The sequence below is a fragment of the Dasypus novemcinctus genome, chromosome 3 (genome assembly GCF_030445035.2).
Source record: "Dasypus novemcinctus isolate mDasNov1 chromosome 3, mDasNov1.1.hap2, whole genome shotgun sequence".
Lineage (NCBI taxonomy): Eukaryota > Metazoa > Chordata > Mammalia > Cingulata > Dasypodidae > Dasypus > Dasypus novemcinctus.
This window is the reverse complement of record NC_080675.1, coordinates 132,707,279-132,724,723: the sequence shown is the minus strand read 5'-3', so window position 1 is coordinate 132,724,723 and position 17,445 is coordinate 132,707,279. Positions and strand designations below refer to the sequence as shown.

Genomic DNA, 17,445 nt, shown 5'->3' with positions numbered 1-17,445 from the left:
GTAGAAATATACGTTACATATAAAAGTATTTATCAGTTCTTAGGATATCTTATGGATGTCAATTTCTTTAGAAAAGCCATGTCTGGCTCTATTCTTTCCTTTTTGTTTGTTTTTTTTTTGTTTCATGCCTGGCTCTATTTTAATTGTCTGTACCAAATGAGTATTATTACTTTTTCTAGTTGGCAAAGCTTTCTGTCAAGAAACTCTCTTTTTAGTATGCTATTAAACTTGCAAATTTTCAGTTACTTCTAAACAAGAAATGTAAATTCTTGAAAGCCTTTTAAAGGAATATAAAAGGGCCATTCAATGCACCTCAATTTCAGAGATATCAAAATGTAAATGTTAAAATGTAAAATAGACAAAAACATAATACTTTTTATTTTTCTGTCCCTTGTAAGCAATATCTGCCCTTTTTACCTTAGAAAACTGACTGCTGGGGCATGTAGAGTGAAGGGAGAATGAAATGGGAAAACTACACCCCACTCATAAGCCAAGTAAATACTAAAAATTTATCAATTAGGATTAACGAATAGTTATTTCATGGAGTAATGTACACTGTTTTGTTTATATGCCTCTAGGATCTTTGTTCAGTTAAATTTATACTTACAAGGTGGTGGCATATAATGCCGACATGATGAGAGTGAGGCTTGTGGAGGGGGCTGGGGCTGGGGCTGCGCAACCATGCTTGATCCATAACCATCTATGGATAATGGCTGACTCGGGGCAGCAGCAGCAGCCTGATGGCCAAAAATTGCAGCTCGGGAAGAAGAAACTGGGCAGCAGGGATCAAATGCAGATGCTCCGTGAAAACCACCACTTCCGTGACTTCTGATACCATTGTTGCTCAGGTCTACTGGTAATGCCTGCTGTATAAAGAGGAACTATATTTTATCGTTCTAAAGTTTGGTCAAGACAGTATTTCATGTTATAAAAGTATTCCTAATGCAACCTAGAAAAACAGAATTTCTGATTTTCAGAATCTGAAAATGGTAAAATTCTGAGTGCAAAGATCTATCGAACATCAAGAAAATGCCTAGGTGTATCATGGACTTTGAAAATTATAGTGGTTTTATACTTATAATCTATAATCAATTTTTAAATATCAAGCATAAGTCACACCACAGATGAACAAAAGGTTAAATAATATATTATTTTAAGGTCTAGTTCTTTTACATTACCTAGATCTTAGAAAGAGAAAGAAAATTTAAAATCTTATTTCCAGATTCTCCTGTACCACAAAATTCTGATTTGTAATTTAGTACTCCTTCAGACATATAATCCCATCACTGAAAACATTAAGGTTCTATATAAAAACTGCTCTGGCCCAAGTTTCTAAACTGAATATAGTAAGTACTCAATTGAAACTCCAATTGCAAACAAGCCTTCATTATCTAACATAACAAGGAAAGGGATAAAACATGAGCTAACTGGGCTTTCTCAAAAAAAAAAAAAAAAAAAAAAAAGGAATGTGATTCGGGGAAAGGCTCATTTACTAAATGAGGATACAAAACAAATAGTCAGGACTCCATCTCTACTTATCAGTAACTAATTATTTTACCCAAAACAATGTGAAAAATCTTAAGTAAATTATTTTAATTTATAATAGACTATAGAAACAATTGCTTCTCTGTATTCTAAATAAATTTAAACACAAGTTGATTGTTCTAGTGCTCAGTATAGCTGTACTTTTCAAAATGTGATTCAAGAAAATAAAGATTTGACTTATATATGGAATTATACACAGGAATAGTGGAAACTGAAGGGAATGAAGATAAGAAAGCTAGGACATTTGCCAAAGGCTCAGGTCAGCAATCTTCACAGCAACCAAAGCAACCTTTAAACTTATAGTGGGCTCCAGATTCAAGAGATAACAGAAACAAAAGGATCTCTGGATGCTAAAAGGGAAGGAGAATGATGGAGAACCTATGTGAAGGAAAAAACAAAGAGCTCCTTTCTACTCTGTACTATATATCTACAATCAATGAAGTAAATATTTGGCCTCTTTCATTTCACTTGGCAAATACAATGTATGTCCTCAATTCAGGTAGATAATGTTTAAAAGTAATATATTTAGGGTCTAATCATTTAGTTTTCAGGCTAAAAAGGGCAAAAGGACCTAAAAAGACCTACTAAGGTGAGCACATTTCTTTCTATGTTCTTCTCTAGTCAGTTAATTAAGAGCACTCAGAGAGTAAAGTTGGGTGAAGATCCTTCTACAAGGAACTTAAAGTTAAAAGAATAAAAACAGGGAAAAACAATATAGTCTATAGATATGTGAACACTCTCCTTCATAAATCCAGTCAGTTAATTCAATTATGATTCTAGAATAAAGGTAGTGTAAGGAAGATGGGTGCAGAGATTGTAGATGATATTATGTTACAAAGATTATAATGATGTAGAACAATAATTACAAGGGAATAGTAAGGGCTACAGAAATTCAAGTGACTACTGTAACTTCTATCTGAGGGCCTAATCCTCCCCAATCTTTCACTACTTATCCACAATCTGGTACTCCATCATAAAACATATGCAGGATCCCAAATATCCTTCTCCCACTCCTCAATTTATTGCTATATTCAAAGAGGTTTTAAATGGAGACACTAAAAAGTTATCTCATGAGTCTGTGGTTAATGTCAGCCTCCTCTAAACATCAATATGCATCTCAAACAGCTCCTGTTTTCACAGTCTCACTGAGTTCTACATCATTTCCATTATATCCATCACTGAATGCCTGGGATCCTGCTGATTCTCTTAAATTTTTACAGTAGTCTAAAAACCTCTATTTAGAGATGGATGCATAGGCTACATTTATTTTACACTGAACTGTAAAAGAGAGTCTACTCATAGTTAACTTATTCAAGTTCAAAGAAAATGTTCCATACAAAACTGATCTTTCAGTCCCACTGTATTATTTCTCTACTTTAGCAACAACAAAATATTCTTTGAATGAAAAGTCCCCCTTACCTTTTAGCAGCTCTTGAATGAAGCAGGTACACCCAATTCTTCACCATTTCCCTAATATACTTATAAACCCCACATTTTACCCAAATTCCTAGTAATAAGAAATTTTAAGCAGGACCTTTCATTCAGATAGGTGAGTTTTTCTTGATGCTTCTTCATTCATAACAGGTAGAAGGAGGCCAGACAACTAGTTAATACCTAGAACTGCTATAAGAACTACATCTAGAATCTGGTTTTTTTCTACAACCATTTTAAACTTCCTCTTGATAACAGCAGCTACCTTTTTAAATTTTTTTAAAGAAATAGTCCTCCCTCTTAGTTATTTTTAGTGTCAGACCCAGAGGCAATACACATAAAAATTTTTTTAAAAAAGATTAAGCAGGTACTTTACCAAAGATCAGGTGATTTAAAAAAAAGGAAGTTGCTCTAATTTTTCATTGTGGTTTTAAATTTTTTCTAGGATATTAAATGTTGAAGTTACAATTTCCCCCTGAAATGGCATCTCTTGGTTTTTAAAGCATGTAACACCCAAGTTTATATCACAATTATGTACAGGGATGACAAAGCAAAATTAAAATAGCATATAACAGCTGATATAATTTCCTCCATGTGAACATCAACACTACTTATTTGACTTTTCAAGCATTCACTGATATAAATTAATTTACTAAATTATAGTTTTTTGCTATTATTTCAATTCTAAATTTGTCTGACGAAGAAATTCCTTAATATCAAATTATAAACTCTTTTGCTCCTGAGAATCTATGATAAATGTTTGTGGTGTACTTTTAGGAGTGGAGGTTATAGGGAGTTCCAGAGTAGGAGTTGTAGAAAGGCCAAAACAGAGCATTTTCCTATTTCTCATAAATAAGGTTGACACTATGGTTTCATCACTTTGAAATACAACCCCACAGATCAGATTCATCTGTATTTAACTGAAAACATCAAAAATCATTCTAGAATAAAATACAGTCACTTTTAGATTACCACTTTTGCTTTTCCACATCCCTGGTCCCCTCTATTAGCTACAATAATTGGCAGTATCTGGAAATCCTAGAGACTTAATTTTTTTTATCACAAAGACCACTGTATTAGGCCATTCTTGCATGGGCAACAAGAATATTATTTAATAAGTAAAATGTAATATTAGGTTTCTTTTTTCTCCTGAAGTCACCACAGTTAAAATAATAGCTCATCAATTCCACATACCTGGTCATGATAGCTGGTACCAGAACTACTATTTGCTCCACAAGGCGCTTGCACTTGTGGAGGCCTTTCCACAGGGCAAGTAGGATCACTGAAAGGAGGAGAAACTGGGACAGCTGGGTGAGGATTATGGTGGTGGTGGTGATGATGTTGAAAGTGGTGGCCATGCTGCTGAAAGCAACTTGTATGTGGATGTCCTAATGCATGGTGATTCTGTGATGACCCTCCACATGGTGAGTGCTGTGGACAGCAAGAAGGTAATCTTGGCATTGCAGGAGGGCCAGTTTCAGTTACAGCACTAGATGTAGTTCTCCTTGAGTCATCTTGAAACATAAAAAAGAGCATAGAAAAAATCAAATTATAAAATACTGTTGTTTAAAGAATTGGTGTTACATATAAATTAGCAAATAACGAAAGAATTTTTAGTAAATTCAAATTTCTATGAAGAAGAATGTTTTTAGGAAGTTTTCTTAACATATAAATCATATAATTTTGGGTAATGCTCATTGCTCTTCACTGGGATTTTCTTAATAGTCAAAGTTCTTCATGACATATAAATACGGCCATAAATCATCTTTTCCTAACAAATGAGTAGTTAAAACAAAAAAAAATTCCATCTAAAATTCAAAATGCCATGTGAATCTTTCCATTATATGCTATAAAACAAAGATTCGTATCCTGAGAGCCATTAACCTCTACATTATAATTTATTCCTACAATAATGCAGACTATGCGTTTCTTAAAAAGCTCACCTTTTTTTTTTTTTAAGATTTATTTTTATTTATTTAATTCCCCTCCCCTCCCCCGGTTGTCTGTTTTCTGTGTCTTCTTGCTGCGTCTTGTTTCTTTGTCTGCTTCTGCTGTCGTCAGCGGCACGGGAAGTGTGGGCGGCGCCATTCCTGGGCAGGCTGCTCCCTCCTTTGCGCTGGGCGGCTCTCCCTATGGGGTGCACTCCTTGCGCGTGGGCCTCCCCTACGCGGGGGACACCCCTGTGTAGCAGGGCACTCCTTGCGCGCATCAGCACTGCGCATGGGCCAGCTCCACAAGGGTCAAGGAGGCTCGGGGCTTGAACCACGGACCTCCCATGTGGTAGACGGACACCCTAACCACTGGGCCAAAGTCCGTTTCCCAAAAAGCTCACCTTTTTAAGGCATAACCAAACTCAGAGTCTACCTGGATAGGTCTGATGAAAGGTCTAATGCCTTTTTCCTCCTGGCCTGTAAAGTCAGAACCAATGGAATACAGGAAATGACTGACTCAGATATTTGGAAGATAAAATAAAATTTATAATAATCTAGTGACTTATCATACAGTGGACAGAAGCAGGAAGTCAGATGGCCATAGGCTCTAATTCTGAGTTTGTCACATAGCACTGTACCTTAGGAAAGTTAGACAACTTTTTTCTCCATTTATAAAATGAAATTATTAACTGCCTTGCATGGCTGTTTTTAGCAAAGAGCAACATCTGAGTCCAGAATATGTTCTCTGCTACATACCCAGACTTATTTGAAGACATATTCTTCCATGAGGGCAGAATGTAAACCTGTACCCAGAAGGTCTATTATCCTACTGTTTACTTTCTTTAAAGAAGCAAAACTCTTCCCTGAAAAGAAATATAATCTGGAAACTATATAAAAGTGATTAGCTCTCTCATTCCCCACACTGTCTCCTGAGGCCTCTCAGAATCCTTAAGATTCTGGAGCACCACTGTTGGAATTTTATTCCTAGAGTGACCAAGGGATCCCTGGGTTCTATGTAACTCACAGTATCTAGCTAGTCTGTTCTGGGACAATGACGCAATTAAGAATCTTTCGGTTACTTACAAATATATGAAATAACAACAAAAACCGGGTTAAATAAAAGTGAATTTATGGACTCTTAAGTGGATCTCGGTGGGGCTTTTTCACATTCTAATAAGGTTCCAGCAAATTTCCCGTCAACTTTCTTAGATCTGCCCCCCTGCGCATGTCCTATCCTGCCTTTGCTGAATTCTCTTCTATCTAAACCTTGCCATGGAATATGCTGTCTCTATACCTGTGCTTCCCAAGCTCCTAATCTGATCTATTTGAGTTAATTTCATTTAGCAAGAGTCCCTATCCTAGGACTAAAAATGAGGGGGTCTGTGAACTGAGATGGAAAAAATTACAAATTTTCACTAACCTCTAATTGGCACAAAGTTCAAGAGATACTTTTAGAACCTTGAGCAAAATGGAATACATTTTTATTTAAAGCTAGACTGAGATTTGCAATCTCTTAAAAAAACACCCTTAATGCTCCCAAGCCCATGGTTCTATACATTCCTAATGCACAACGTTCACAGAGAGAAGTCACAGGAACTGTATAGAAAACACATCGAACCTCTTTGGGTTGTCTGAGGGAAGACATAACTTTATTTTCACTGAATAGCCGCTAGAAGAGTGAGCAAGTATCTATCCCAAATGTCACTGTTATAATGTATAATCCAAAAATCTGAGGCAGAAATTGGAGCTTAACATGTCAGAGATTACACAGTTTATGCATATATGATAACGACATTAAAAATAATTTACTAAGTTCTATCAGAATTCCAAAAGATTGGCAAGTAGGAAAAATTCTTCTCCAATACAAAAAAACTTCTCAAATTCCCACACAATAAATTTCTACATCTAATCCCAGTTCCATTACCAGAAGAAAACAAAACAAACCTAGGACATATGAAGAACAACCTCAAAATTCATCTGTACTCCCTCGCCTTGTGCCATTCCTACAGAAAAGAACATCATAAAATAATCTGGACAGAAGGGAAAATGTCTGACTCATGTCCTTTATTTAACAAAGATCCAGGGCTGGGTGACAGAGAAACTCAGAACTAGAAGAGAGTAGTAGATGAGACTCAGGTTTCCAAGAAGATTGAGAAGTCACCTTCCCCCTTCTAATTTCAGGGAATTACAAAGTGGTAAAAGTATAAAAAACAAAAGGTATTTGGTTTTTTTCATTGTTATAGAGAATAGGAGAAAAGTATTTCAATAAACGAAAAGGTAACATGCCAAGAAATAGAGTCTTTCTACTTAGAAGGGATACTAAAGGTTAGGGAAATGTTCAACAACAAATAAAGAGGTATGGTGGAAATACCAATAAAATAGAGAGTTTTGTAAAATAAAAGCCTCTTCAGAAGTCACATCAAGAGCATGAAAAGAATTCTATAGGCACACAAGAAACTTTCCAGATCTCCCTACAAAGTCTACCTTACTAACTTATCACCATCTTTGTGTCTAAGAAACAAAGGAATAACTCGATCTTAAAAGTTTAAGGGTGGCGGACTTGGCCCAGTGGTTAGGGCGTCCGTCTACCACATGGGAGGTCCGCGCTTCAAACCCCGGGCCTCCTTGACCCGTGTGCAGCTGGCCCATGCACAGTGCTGATGCGCGCAAGGAGTGCCCTGCCACACAGGGCTGTCCCCCATGTAGGGGAGGCCCACCCGCAAGCAGTGCGCCCTGTAAGGAGAGCCGCCCAGTGCGAAAGAAAGTGCAGCCTGCCCAAGAATGGTACTGCACACATGGAGAGCTGACACAACTAGATGATGCAACAAAAAGAAACACAGATTCCCGTGCCATTGAAAACAACAGAAGCAGACAGACGACGCAGCAAATAGACAAAGAGAACAGACAACTGGGGGGGGGGGGGGCGGGGAATAGGAGAGAAATAAATAAATAAATCTTAAAAAAAAAAGGTTTAAGAAGCTAACAGAAGTTAACCCCTTTCACAAGATAGTGAGTCACAATGTTAATTAGGTACACACTGTCAGGGCTGTCCTTCTATTAATGAATGTGAAGCTCGTAGCTGTGCTTCAGTTATCACAGAAAAAAGATGCACAAATCATTCTATTAAAACATAACAATGAAGATACTCACCTGAAGAAAAAAGCCTGTTGCATAACAATAGCAAACTATCATTGCGATTTAAGTTTAAGGTGCTTTCTCAGATTACACAATTTGAGTACAAAATCTCTTGAGATAGAATGAGCAAGATACATAAGAGAAGCAAGATTATTAGTCCTATTTTCAAAAGTTAAAGCCTCTGAACTAGAGATTCAGAGGCATTAGAAGTGACTTTCAAGAACATAAAGGTAGTAAAAAGGGGTGGAGTCCTTCCCACTATACTATACAAATCTCCATTGTTAGGTATGTGATAATATTACTGGATAAGCTGATAATAGCAGTCCTTTAATTCTACCTCCCCTTATGAAGCTGAAGTTTTTCTCCCCCAGGTAGCAAAGTAGAATTTAAAGAAAGTGAGAATTAAAGGAATAAGCCTCAACCTCATAAGATAGAATAACATTTTCTGGTGAAAATGTCACCTGATAACATTCCATATCATAGAAATCAAAGCTATGGGCTAAATACATGATTAGTCCAAAGAGGGCAGAATCTTATTGTATCAGATAGGCTTGTTACTAAATTCTATGGAGTATTTGTGCAAATAAGAAAAAGATATCCTCTGTGGTGGACACAGCATCATGGGCTTGTGGTTCTATATCCTAGAGTACAGTGTTGGCTTCCAATTAAATAATCTGTGCTCTTACAGCCAGAATCTATCATTGTTGGTGAGACAGGCTAGCAATCCCAAGGAGTCCCTCATTCTATCTACGTTAAGAATGACGAATTTCCTCTCTTTCAAGAGCTACTGAAAAGAAAACTGCCATAAAATAAAGGTGAAAGATACCTGATTAAATAAATTAAATGGTTTTCTTTTCATTAAAATTAGCCTACAGAGGGTCCACGAAAAATGGGATAGTTACAAAACTGCATAGGGGAAATTTAACTCCATGGCCCAGACATCAAGCCTCCATTACAAACACCAGGAGGATTACTGAGATGCAGGCATGCATTTATTCATTCATTTAGCAAGCCTTACATAATAATGGTTTAGTAAAGGATCTCCTAAAGACACTAGGGAAAACGTATCCATGAAAATGAAAATCCTGACCTTTTAAATAACTTACAATATTGTTTGCCTTTGTTTATCCCCATCAACTAGAAACATGCCTGCACAATGTACGTGGCTCAATTACTTTGAATTTAAGTTAACTTCATGTGGAAAAAGAGGTAAGAAGGCAAGCATTCATATGTTTTTTTCATTCTTGCCCAAAAGAGAAAGAAGAATCTTTGGCATTTAAGAAGTTCATCATTGTAATATTTAAAAATAATAATAATAAAATAAAAAAATTTAAAAATTTAAAAATTAAAAAAATTAAAATTTGAATCTCTGGACTGCCAATATGATACCCAGGCCCAGAGCCTCAACAGACTTCAGCTCCTACACTCTGATTTATTGGACTTACCCCACTCAGCTAACATGGAGTTGAAGAAGGTCAACCACCACACCATGGAGCCTAGAGTGTTTACAACTGAAAGCAGGAGGAGTGCATCCAGTATCCATGTGGAATCTAAGCCCCCACTTGACATAGATGTGCAATGGACACAACCAATCCAATGTCCACAGAGAAAATGTGGCATTGGTGTGGGAAGGGTAGCCATGGTGGCTGCTGGGTGCGGGAAATGGAAGGAAGAGATGAGATGGGGAGGCGTTTTCGGGGCGTGGAGTTGTCCTGGGTGGTGCTTCACGGTCAATTACGGGACATTATAGATCCCCCCAGGGCCCACTGGATAGAAGGTGGGAGAGAGTGGGCTATGATGGGCACCACTGACTATGGGGTGCAGTGATGCTCAGAGATGTACTTACCAGGTGCAATGGATGTGTCATGATGATGGGAGAGAGTGTTGCTGTGGGGGGAGTGGGGGGTGGGGGCGGTGGGGATGAACAGGACCTCATATTTTTTGAATGTAATATTTTAAAAAAATAATAATAAATAAATAAATAAAAATAAGCTCATCATCAAGCAAAGAGACAATTTACAACATGAACTGGCCAAAAACACTTGGGTCTAGGATAGCACAGAGTGACACTGCCCCCCAAGGGATACTGGCAATGTATGGAGTCATTTTGGGTTGTCAAAACTGCAGGGAGGGAAGTGGATGTGGCTGAAGCCACTGAGCTCCCGCCGACCATATGGGAGGTCCCTGGTTTGGTTCCTGATGCCTCCTAAAGAAGCAGCAAGCTGGCATGACAGGCAGGTGTGGCAAGCTGATGCAGCAAGATGACACAACAAGAATAAAAACATAATGAAAGACACAATAAAGCAGAGAAGAGAGGTGGTTCAAGGGATTAGGTGCCCCCTTCCCATATTGGAGGTCCTGGGTTCCATTCCCAGCGCCTCCTAAAGAAACAAGGAATACAGACAGACACAGAAAGGACAAACAACGAGGGATTGGGGGGAAATAAATAAATAAAACTGCAGGGAGATGGGAAGCAAATGTAGCTCAACTGATTGAGGTCCTACCTACCATGAGAGGTCCCAAGTTCAATTCCCAGTGCCTCCTAAAGAGAAGACGAAGAGACACAGAGAGCACAGAGCAAGTGGACACAGAGCAGACAGCGAGAGCAAAACAACAAGGGAGAGGCCAGTAAATACATAAAATAAATCTTAAAAAATAAAAATAAATAAATAACTGCAGGGAAAGGGGGAGCCATTAAGCGGGTAGCCAGGGATGATATTAAATATCCAACAATATACAGGAAAGCCCCCCACAACAAGAAGTACCCAGCCCCAAATGTCAATCAATAGTAACCAGCTTGAGAAATCTTGACAGGACTGCCGAGGTCTGAATTTTGGTTCCACCACATAGAACCTTGGGCAAATTGCTTTGCCTGTACAAAAAATGAGAAAATAATTTGCTTCATAGGATACTATGAATTAATTCTGAAAACAATTCAGTTTTATTTCCAATGCACAAAATAGCATGTGACACATACAGGTGTCTTAGTCTGCCAGGGCAGCTAGTGATCTGTCTCCTGTCTCCTTAGCTGGCATCTAGTGTTGTGTCCAAATTTTCTTTGCTTCTAAGGATTCCAGTCATATTGGATAAAGGCCCACTCTGCTTCAGTTAGGCCTCATCTTAACAAGATCTTTGAAAATCCCATTTACAAATGAGTTTACACCCATTTAACTAGGACTGGTGTTAAGACTTAAACATATCTTTGTGAGGAACATGATTCAGTCTATCACAGTCCATCCATCCTTTGCACCTCCCAAAAGACCTGTTCTTCCCACATGTAAAATATTTTCACCCATACCAACATTCCAAAAACCTTAAGCTATTTCAGTAACAACTCTAATTCCAAAGTCTCATTTAAACCACTCCATGAGAGTGGTCTATCCTGGGGCATAGACCCCTCTTTATCTTCGAGACAGTGAAATCTAGAAAACAAGTTATCCAAATACAATGGTGGGACAGGCATAGACTAGATAGATACTCCCGTTTCAGAAGGAAGACACTGGAAGGAAAACAAGGGTCATGGGTCCCAAGCAAGTCTGAAACCCAGCAGGGCAAATTCCATTAGATTTCAAGGTCTAAGGGTATTCTGTTACTTGATGCTTTGTCCTCTGGACCAGCTGCAGAGGCTGCTCCACTGGGATGGCAGCCCTTCGACAAAAACCTCTGCTTTCATGGTTCTGATCTTGAAGTCATCCTTCATTCAGCCTAGGTTGGCGGTATTTCTGCTTGTACAAAATTCTCAAAAATCCTGGTCTTCTGTACAAGTCAAGAGGGTTCCAACCATCAGTCAATGGGATCTTCTTCAGATCCTTTCCAGATAACTGCATACCCATTCCTGACTTCCTCTGAAATGGCTCATTAGATCCACGAGTCATATGCCTAATTTCTTTAGCACCCTCTCATGGAACCCTGTTCCCTGGGAATTCACCTCCTGGGAACTCAGGGAAGACCCTTTAAGAGACATTTCTGGCCCTACTCTCAAGGTTGAGAATTTTCCAAATTATCAAGTGCTGGTTCCTTTTTGCTCAACAGTTCAGGTTTCAATCTTTCCTCTCACAAAATTTTACTATAAACAGCAGAGAAACTAGGCTGTACCTTCCACACTTTGCTTGCAATTTCCTCTGCTAAATATCCAAATTTGTCCCTTGTAAGTTCTTCCATCCAAAATCAGAATATAATATTGCCAGGTTCTCTGCCACTTTATAACAAGGATCACTTTTCCTCCAGTTTCCAATGACACATTTATTTATTTCTAAGCCTACACCAGAACAAACTTGAATGTCCCTATTTCTACCAATAGTCTGTTCATGAAAATGTGTGTATTATTTAAGATGATAGAAACTTTCCCTACAGCTCTCCTAATTTTTTCTGAGCCCTTAAAAGACTTGTTTTAAATGTACACATACATCTCTACCAACAGTCTTGTCAAGGCAATTTAGGCCTTTTCTATCAAGTGGCTCAAAATTCTTCCAGTGTCTAGCCATTACCCAATTCCTAAGGCACTTCCACATTTTAATAGCAGCACACCACTTTCCAATAAACTGTCTTAGCTTGCCAGGGCTGCTATAAAAAAATACTACACTTGGGCCGGCTTCAACAATAAGAATATATTGTCCCACAGCTTTGAAGGCTAGAAGTCTAAAATCAAGCTATCAAAACATGCTTACTCTGAAATCTGCAGGTGGCACAATTTCCACCTCTATCACAAAGTGATCTATCTTTTTCTGTCTTCTCCCATGCCATCTACTGCCATATTCACATTTTCTTTGCTTCTAAGGTCTTCAGTCATATTTCATTAAGGCCCACCCTGCTTCAGATTGGCCTACTTTTAATAGGATCTTAAAAGATGCCCTTTAGAAATGAGTTCACCTAAACAGGACTAGGGGTTAGGGTTTGGACACATCTTTGTGGGAGACATGATTCAATCTACCACAGTAGACAATCAATCAATATTTACTGAATAAATTAATATATGAGGGATCATGTATACACAGAACAAGAAGCATATGGAGAGGTCAGGCAGATAATGAGCTGTTTTGGACATGCTGAGTTTGAGGTTTCAAATGCAGAATGGTCCTGGGGAGATGTCCAAGAGGCAGCTGAATATGAAGTTAAATTTAAAACAAAGACAGTGGTCTGAAAACACAGAATGGGGAGTCATTAACATACTGGCAGTAAATGAAAACACCTGTAGTTATGAGATGGGCCAATGAGAAGAAAACTAAAATAAGAGCCCTGGGAATAAAAAACAGATGTGAAGGAGATTATTGGCATTTTTAAAAATCACATTTGGTTTTAAAAGGAGTCAGAAGTTAAGTTAAAGGGAAGAGCTTAGGGTGAAGAAGATCTGCTTAAGTGTACACAGACATAACTATCACACAAGTGAAGATGTGCATGTACTAAAAGAATGGAAGCAGTAAGATACTAAAGATACAGAGAAGGTAATTATTAAAGCAGGATCAAGGATAAGAGACAGGACGAGAGGTGGAAAATGGAGGGATCAGAAGGACTAGGAAAGTGTTGATAGTTAAGAGAAAAAGGATAGGAATGGATGTATACATACCTATCTTCTTTATAGATATGGATATAAAACACTAAGGTCAATTATTACCAAAAGTCCAAGTACAGATAACATAAATGCATGGAGGCCCCAATTTGCTTGGTTATGTGATTTTTACCACCACAGTTTAGGTGATTCAGTTAGATGAAAAACTAAATGGCATTAATGATTCGCAGTTAGAAATATGCAAGAGGGTGTAAGGTAAGGGTAAGATATGGGGAAAATAGTTGAATTGACAGCTATAGGGTCTAGGAAGAAAGTGAAGCCAGAACTGAGTGCCTCTAATATAGTCTTAATATCCATATGTATGTCTGTTGGTTTACACAGAGAAACAATCTGGGTTAGAATAAGTTTCTCTTGGTTTATAGAAATAGACCATGAGCAAGTCTATACTAAAGATGGTCATCAGTGGGAGCAGATGTGGCTCAAGTGGCTGGGCACCTGCCTCCCACAAGGGAGGTCCTAGGTTTGGTTCCCAGTGCCTCCTGAAAACAAAAACAAACAAGTGAGACAAACGAAAAAACCAACTCAGGGAAGCCAATGTAGCTCAGTGGTTAAGTGCTTGCTTCCTACATACAAGGTCCTGGGTTCAATCCCTGGTCCACCAGTACCTCAAAAAAAAAAAGATGGTCACCAGTTAAGAGTAATATCAAGGGAGGGCCATTAAGGACTGTAGTGAAGTTGCTACTTAAGCAATGAAATTTTAACTCTGAATTTTTTTAATTAAGAAAAGATGCTTTGAGACTATCATAAAATAAATTGGGAATGTAAGCGTAAGGCTACACAAAGCTACAGGGAGAAGAATGAATAAGAAGAGTTTAAATCCTTGCTTCAAACATTATTATTAGCCTTGGTCAATGTATTTAATTTTCTAGATTTCTTCATCTGTGGAATGGGAAGGGTAATGCCAATATGAAGAATTTTTAAGGATTAAACAGTAATATATAAAAAAACAACAGTAGAGTGCTAGGCAAAGAACATGCACTCAATAAATGAAATAAACGTTAGTGTGGTGGTTTGAAATGCACACCAGAAAATATGTTCTTAAACCTAAATCTAATCCATTCCTGTGGGTCTGAATCCATTTTTTACATATATGTATAGTTGGGCCATGCTATTTTATTTTAATTCTATGCTATTTTATTTTTTCCACTGCGATGGCTCCCCCATCTGCTGTCTCTGCTCGTTGTGTCCGCTCATCTTCTTTAGGAGGTACTGGGAACCTAACCTGGGACCTCCTATGTGGGAGGTGGGTGCCCAACTGCCTGGGCCACATCTGCTCCCTGTTCATTGTGTCTGCTCATTTGTCAGCTCATTGCTGAACCCTGGACCTCCTATCTGGGAGGTGGGTGCCCAAACGCCTGAGCCACATCTGCTCCCTCGAACCTATTTTAAGTAAGATCTTCTCATGAGGCTACTTCAGTTAAGCTGTGACCCAATCTCAATCAGGATGGGTCTTAATTCTATTATTGGAGTCCTTTATAAATGGAATCAATTCAGACATGAGAGAGAAAAAGCCAAAGAAGCAAGAAGCTGAAATAAAAGAAACCCAGAAGAAAAGAGAGAGACAGATGCCAACATGTGCCTAGCCATTTGACAGAGCTGCCAAGGATCACTGGCAGCCAGTCTTTGGGAAGAAAGCATTGATGATGCCTTGCTTTAGACAAAATTTTTCTCAGCCTCAAACTGAAGGCTCATAAGCTAATAAATTCCCACTGTTAAAGTCAACACATTTCATGGTATTTATTAAGCAGCTAGGAAACTAATATAGATTTTTGTACCAGGAGAGTGGAATGCTATTGCAAATACCAAAAATGTGAAAATGGCTTTGGAACTGGGCAATGAATGAAAAGCTGTGAGGCACGTGATAGAAAAGGCTTAGATTGAACCTGGGTGTTCAATACCCATACCTCCTAAAAAAATAAAAAATAAAGTAGCAGAAAACTGGCAAAATTGAGTCCTGATGTCTGATGGAAGGCAGAATTTGAAAGTGATGAGTTTGGCTATTTAGCTGAGAAATTACCAAACTAAATATGGGAAGTCCTGCCTAGTTTCTCATTACAGCTTATAGTAAAATGCAAGAGGAAAGGGATAAGCTTAAAACTGAACTCCTGGACACAAAGAAACCAAAAACCGATGGTCCGAAAAATTCTGAGCTTCTAGAAAGTGAATCTCCAGAGAATAATGCTCCATGTGAAGATTTAACTGAACATGGAATGGAAATGAGTCAGAGATTCCCCATGCAAGTCAGGATTGGATGTGCAGTTAATCCAGGAAGGATCTGTGAGAAGTCCTACTGTCTGATGGTTTGGACCCCTATACATGCAAAACCAGTAAGTTTTCTTGTGAGATATTTAAGATTAGAACCACTGCCAGTCTGGACTAAACGGGACAGAGATGGCACAGAATGAATGAAAAATTACTTCAAGGGCACAATCATGGAAACTGAGATCTGGAACAAAGACATCTTCTCAGGCCAAAAGAATGGGCCCACCCTGTGGAAAAGGTAAGGCTCTCCCAGCTTTGGAGAGGGCTGACCTTCCAACCTGTTGTTCTGGAAGAGTGCAGTCACCCAGTGTTCTCAGAGGGTGGGGCCTATGCTCTAGGGACTGCAGAGAGTCTGCCCATCACCCTAATGCTTGATGATGGAACCTGTGCCCCAGTGTTTGGGAGAACATGGATGAGGTGTAAGCACTTGGAGGAGGTGGGGCCTGGAGGACATAACATCAGGCCATAGATGATTTTCATACCTTGAAATCTAATAGAGTATGCCCTGCAGGGTTTTAGAATTGTTTGGGATATGTGACCCCTTTGCCTTCTAATTTCTCCCTTTTGGAATGGAAATGTTTAACTCATACCTGTCTCTCCTTTGCATACTCGAAGTAAATAACTTGTTCTCTAGGTTTCACAGGTCAACAGAGAAGAATTATTTCCCAGGAATGACCACATTCATAATTGATTTTGATGAGATTTTCTACTAAGCATTGTTTCTGAAATGACTTAAGATTTCTAGGATACTGTATTAGTCAGCCAAAGAGGTGCTGATGCAAAATACCAGAAATTGGTTGGTTTTTATAAAGGGTATTTATTTGGGGTAGGAGCTTACAGATATCAGACCATGAAGCATAAGTTACTTCCCTCACCAAAGTCTATTTTCACGTGTTGAAGCAAGATGGCCGCCGCCATCTGCCAGGGTTCAGGCTTCCTCAGTTCCTCTCTTGCTGGGGCTTGCTTCTCTTTCCTCTATGTAGTGACTTTCTGGGGCTCCAGCCGAAAGCTTCAGCATCAAACTCCAACATCAAAACTCCAATATCAAAACCCTCAACTCTGTTCTTTGTCAAGTCTTTTAATGCCCTAATGACATGACCTAATTAAAGCCCTAATCATAACTTAATCATGCCCAGGTACAGACCAGATTTCTGGAATTCATAACCATATCAAACTGCTACAAATACTGTGATGGAATTAATGCATCTTGCATATGGAAAGAACATGTCTCTTAGGAGTCCAGAAGGTGAAGTGTGTGGTATGAAGCTGTATGTACCTGAGACCAGAGAAAAACATGCTCATAAATCTAATCGATTCCTGTGGGTTTGAGCCCATTTTAATTAAGTACCTTTTCATGAGGCTACTTCAGGTAAGGTGTGACCCATCTGAACCAGATGGGTCTTAATCCTATTACTGGAGTCCTTAATGAAAGGAATTAACTCATACAAAAGAAAGAGAAAACCATGAAGCAAGAAGCTGAAATTTTTAAAAACCCACAAGAAAGGGAAAGTCCAGAAGATGCTACCATGTGTTCTGCCATGTGACAGAAGAGCCAAGCGCTTTCAGCAGTTGTTC

At 38.6% G+C, this 17,445-nt stretch overlaps 1 protein-coding gene across 10 annotated transcripts in view; it reads right to left on the bottom strand.

Annotated features, from left to right (window-relative positions):
- RNF111 (ring finger protein 111) overlaps positions 1-17,445 on the bottom strand; it is a 153,611-nt gene that overhangs the window by 20,552 nt on the left and 115,614 nt on the right. For all 10 annotated transcript variants that reach the window (XM_058294277.2, XM_058294273.2, XM_058294271.1 and 7 more), the window contains 2 exons: positions 4,171-4,490; positions 608-866 (listed from right to left, as the gene is read on the bottom strand). In XM_058294277.2, the coding sequence (XP_058150260.1) occupies positions 608-866; positions 4,171-4,490 (579 nt within the window). The remainder of the gene's footprint in view (positions 1-607; positions 867-4,170; positions 4,491-17,445) is intronic.